Source organism: Vigna unguiculata, chromosome 10, assembly GCF_037176805.1.
Source record: "Vigna unguiculata cultivar grain cowpea cultivar isolate G323 ecotype 2 chromosome 10, ASM3717680v1, whole genome shotgun sequence".
In the NCBI taxonomy this organism is placed as follows: domain Eukaryota; kingdom Viridiplantae; phylum Streptophyta; class Magnoliopsida; order Fabales; family Fabaceae; genus Vigna; species Vigna unguiculata.
Genome location: NC_140801.1, coordinates 42,595,421 through 42,600,814, shown reverse-complemented (window position 1 = coordinate 42,600,814; position 5,394 = coordinate 42,595,421). Strand labels below are relative to the sequence as shown.

The window sequence follows — 5,394 nt, the reverse complement described above, 5'->3', positions numbered from 1 at the left end:
TGGACTTCCGGTAAAAAAAATTATTTGATTTTTCTTTTCGGTATGGAAGTTCACTTGTAGTGTATTTTCTTGATTTACAAAAATCGACTTTCGATGATCAATGATCAATGATTTACGAAAGTCAGCTTCCGATTTTGAATAATTTACAGAAGTTAATTTTCGATGTTCAATTTGTTTTTCTTTCGTATGGAAGTCCACTTCCTGTCCATATGGTTGTTTTACGAAAGTCGACTTCAGATTTTGAATGACTTATGGAAATTGATTTTTAGAAGTTGACTTCTGGTTGTAGATTCATTTTTATTAAATATTTATAGAAATATTTTAAATTAACTTTAAATTTTATACAAAACATTAAACTTTGGTTTTATTTTAAACTTAAAATTTGGTTCCTAAACTTATGTGTAATACGTTATTTGATTTTTGATCTTCACTAAGTTTGTATAATATGATACACTTGATGTCTTTATATATGATAACAAAATTGTTAATTGTTGAAATTAAGTTTGGGTTTTAACTTTGTTTAATAATAAAACTAAAGAAAAAACTTGTTTAAAAATATTTCTTCAAATATTTAATAAAAATGTCAATTTTTAGTAAGAATATCATCATAAGATTTATAAAAAACTAAATTGAGTGTCAATTTAAGGAGGAACAATATTGCTTCATTTTTACAAAAATTGGACCTAAATTGAAACTTAAAAAAAATATAGGGATCAAACTGAATCATTTTGACATCTGGCACAACTGTGGAGTAACACGGGTTAAAAATAAAAATTTCAAAAAAATCAGAAATTAACACATGGCGTTGACTTTAATTTTCGTCAAAATTAATGGCAAGGATCAAATTGAATCATTTTTCAGAAAATGAGGACCAAATTGAGACAAAAAGAAAAGCTTGAAGACCAAACTGAAATTACATGATAAATAAAAGGATTAAAAGAGTAATTTAACCAATTTTTTTTCTTTATTATATTTAATTTTAAGTTTTATTATTTATTAACATTCAATATTATATTTTATAAAATAATAAAAGTCTATCTAATTTAATTTCTATATCAATATAATATATATTATATATTTCTTTTTTATATTTTAAAATAATATATTTTTAAAAAAAAATTAAAAAATTTGGGATATACCTTTAAAAAAATTAAAAATCGGCCAATATATATATATATATATATATATATATATATATATATATATATATATATATATATATATATATAATTCTCTCTTTTGTGTCTATATTTCAAAATACCAATTTTGTCCTTTAAATATAATTATTTATGAAATTTTTGAAAATTGACCGTTACTTTTACAAACTTTTTTTTCTCTATTTATCAATAATTATTTTCTCATCTTTTCTTATATATTTCACTTTAGTTTTAATAAATATAATTTTATTTTACATATTAACTTAATAACATTATATTATCATCACCTATTATATAATATCACGCATATTTAAAAAATACGTACACACAAACGCGACAGTGCCTGTGTGTATGCTAGTTTAAAATAAAGCAGAATAACTGGATGAAAATAGATAAAATGATTATTAATAAATGAAAGAGAAAGAAAATAACGGTTAAACTAGCATTCATCAAAAACTACAGTTTGCACATTAAAACCACATCAAGGTTCTTACAATAACTTAAACCAAAGTAAAAGATGATATAATTCTAATTATGTTTATGACACGTTCTTGCAACAAAGTTATATAATGATCCTAGTCTTGGCACAAAGACAAAGATGATTCTTCTTGTGTTGGGTAATTCCTGGAAAGACTTCAAGATCAATGTCTTCCCTTACCATCCCTGGAGGCAATTCCCAATCAAAGGAATGAAGAAGATTAGCAATCACAAGTTCTAATGTCACAACAGACATAGCTATACCAGGGCAAATTCTACGACCTGATCCAAAAGGAATCAGTTCAAAATCTTGTCCATGAAAATCTATATCACTATCTAAGAATCTTTCAGGACAAAAATCCTGAGGGTTTTTCCAAGCTTCAGGATCTCTTTGAATAGCCCAAGCATTCACGAACACGATTGTTTTAGTTGGAATTCGATAGCCATTGATAACACATTCTTTTGTTGATTCTCTTGGTACGAGCAATGGGCCTGGTGGGTGCAATCTCAGTGTCTCTTTTATCGTAGCCTTCAAGTAGGAAAGTTTCTGAGTGTCATCTTCATCCAAGAAATCTTTTTTACCCCCCACGTTTCTGATTTCCTCTTGAACTTTCTTCATTACTCTTGGGTTTTTTACAAGGGCAGTCATAATCCAAACTAAAGTCGCTGCAGTGGTATCTGTTCCTGCTGCAAGTATGTTCTAAAAGGAAAATCAGTAGTTAAATACTAGTGGAAGAAGATGAGCTATCTTTTTTCAAGATCTAACTCTCCATTTGTTGTAAAAATCACAAATTTCCAATGGTTTTGTTCTTAATTTTATATCAGCAATGAAAAGGTATTTAACTAAGCAAGGAAAAGATGTTTGATTAAAAGGATACAAGTTCTACCTTAAAAGACATATTACAAATCACTTTTAACCAATGTCTCGGTCACATCCTACAATCTTTACCCTTAGCAATGATCACACAATTCTTTTGTACTCCTAGGTAGCCTATACACACCAAACCAAAGGTGTTTCCTTTAGTATATGTGTAGAATTCATTGTTTCCTGCGTACTTATAATTTTTAAAATAGTTAAATAAAAGTATAAAAAAGCAAGAGTGTCAATGTAACATGTCTATTATATCTTCAATAATCTACACTTCATCATTATAAGAAGAATAGCATTTAACGTTAGTTTTGGCTGAATAACAGCCAAAAGTTAACACTAAATATTTGTCTTTGTGTCGACTTTGTATTACATGTATATGCAACACTAAAATTATGATGTTAATTTGTTAGAATTGACTTTTAAAGTCGACCCTAACTATTTTTGGTGAAGCTGAAACTAATTTTTCACCGCTTTTCAAATTACATTTTTAATTAAAGTAGTTTAGTGTCGGTTTGACTAATGTTAAGATGTTTTTATTATTTTTAATGTTTGTATAATTTGCCTCACTTGGCTTATACTAATGACAATAATTTCAAAATAAAATCATACAGTACCTTCATGTTAAAATAATATTAAAAGTTAAACGATTTATCATCTTTAAACACTACAAACAAACTTCTAAATAGTGACGTGACAAAAAATATTAGTAAATATAGTAATCAATTTGGATACTAATTTATAAAACTAAAAATTATTTGTTACTTAAAATAGTCACTATTATGAATAAAAAATTATAATTGGTTACTAAATTGGTCTTTAAAATTAGGTACCATGATTTTAGTTATCAGAGGAAATTCATCACTAAAAATTAGTTACCTAAGTTTTAGCTACCAAAATGACTTAGTTTCTAAATTGGTTTCTAATTAATTAGAAACCAACTTAATAACCAATTATAACTTTTTATATATAATAGTGACTATTTTAGTAACCAATAATTTCAATTTGTAAATTGGTTTCTAAATTGGTCATTATAGTAACTAACTATTTTTTATTTCTAAAATTGATTTGTAATCGAAGATTTTTCTTTAGTGAAAAGGCTTTTAGATTAAAATTAATCTATGGTACATATTTAATGTCAAGAATGCACACAAATTTAAAATATATAACTTAATTTCGACTTAACCAATTCTAACTTAAACAAATATAAATATTAAAAATAAATATAAATATTAAAAATAAATAAAGTCAGCATATATTAAGTCAACATTAACCTTATTTATCTATAAAATTTATTTTAGTTTTCTTTTTATTTTTAGTGCTAACTTTTACAAAATGCTAAATAAATATAAAAATTAAAAATAAATAAGGTTAGTGTACGTTAAATCAATCTTAAAGATAATATAATTTAGATGTGGGAACTAAATTTATATATGTTTGTTTTAGTGAATGGATGATTTCCAAAATGCCAAACTTCCTTAAGTTTTTATAGTAATCTTCTCTCGATTAGGTCACACGTTTGATTTTTTTAAAAGTCAATGTAGTGTTTTTTTGGAAGTTTTTGCAATTAAATAAATTTATATTCCTATTTGGACTTCTCCTACTCCAGAATAATTAAATGTGAAGTTACACATGATAGTCCAACATGTACATCTTGTAGGGGCCCTTCAGAGATACTCAATTAATGCAACGTTGTTGGAGGCTTTAAGCATCTTAATTATGATGAATTTGCTTTGTTTGAAAAAATATCAGCTATTATACCCATATGCGAACATGTTTTAGAAAACAGGAAACATTTTCCTGTTTTAGTTTTTCTTAATAGTGTAGTTTTGATTTATTGGCATGAACTTTGATCTACTCTCCTTATGTGTTTTTATTCAAATCTTGAACTGATCATTTATCTGAGCAAATAATTAATTAATTAATTAATTAGCTAAAAAAGGTAATAAATTAAAGAAGATAGGAATTAATATAGCATACCATGAGGACCCCTTTGATGTGATGAAAAGTGATATCAATAGGAAGCGAACGATCATTCTTCAGTTGAAGCAAGACATCAACCATATCCTTTTCTTCTGCATATTCTCTATTTGGATCCATGTGTTCATCAATCACATCTTGGTAGAACCTATCGAACTCACTGAAATTTCGTTCAAGACGAGCATGCAATCCTCTGAGTTTATCAACCCAACCCATCAATGGAATATAATCAGAAACAAAGAAGGTACCCATCATAGCCTGAAGCTCATTCAGCAACACATGGAACCTACTCTTTTCACTTCCTTCATCCTCGTACCTTCTCCCAAAACCAATTCTACAAACCATAGTGCTTGCGAAAGAAAGTAACAGTTCACTCAAATTCGTAACACCCGAAGAAGATGCATGCCCACATATTTTTTCGATCATTTGCTTCACCTCAAACTTTCTTATGTAGGAAAAGGTAGACACACGCTTGGAGCTGAAGAGATGAACAACACAAATTTTTCTGATTTCTCTCCAATTTTCACTGTATGAGGAGAATGCAACCTCTGACCCATTGTAGGAGAGTTTCTGCTGGCCACGTAGTTTAGGTCTTCCACTGAACTCTAGGTCATGGTTTTTGAGTACCTCTTTGGCTAGTTTAGGTGAGGAAATTACAATTGCTGCTCTTAACCCTAATTGAAGGGAGAAAATTGGTCCATATTTCTTTGAGAGTTGCCATAACTGCAGATAAAGAATGGAGTTATCTAACTGATGCAAGTTTCCTATGATTGGAATGCGTTTAGGACCAGGAGGGGTGGGTGAGTTCTTGAAGGTTCTGAGATTATGGATGAAGAACAAGAAAAGCACGGTGAGAATAACAAGACAGACAAGACAGAGAAAAAGTGGTGACAGCATTGTGAAAAGATTAGG

At 28.1% G+C, this 5,394-nt stretch overlaps 1 protein-coding gene across 1 annotated transcript; it reads right to left on the bottom strand.

Annotated features, from left to right (window-relative positions):
• Positions 1 to 1,585: 1,585 nt before the first annotated feature.
• LOC114165755 (cytochrome P450 83B1-like) lies at positions 1,586 to 5,394 on the bottom strand. The gene is made up of 2 exons (XM_028050326.2): positions 4,483 to 5,394; positions 1,586 to 2,334 (listed from the first exon to the last, which is right to left on the bottom strand). Exons 1-2 carry the CDS (start codon positions 5,377 to 5,379, stop codon positions 1,720 to 1,722), a joined length of 1,512 nt encoding a protein of 503 aa, XP_027906127.2. The 5' UTR covers positions 5,380 to 5,394; the 3' UTR covers positions 1,586 to 1,719.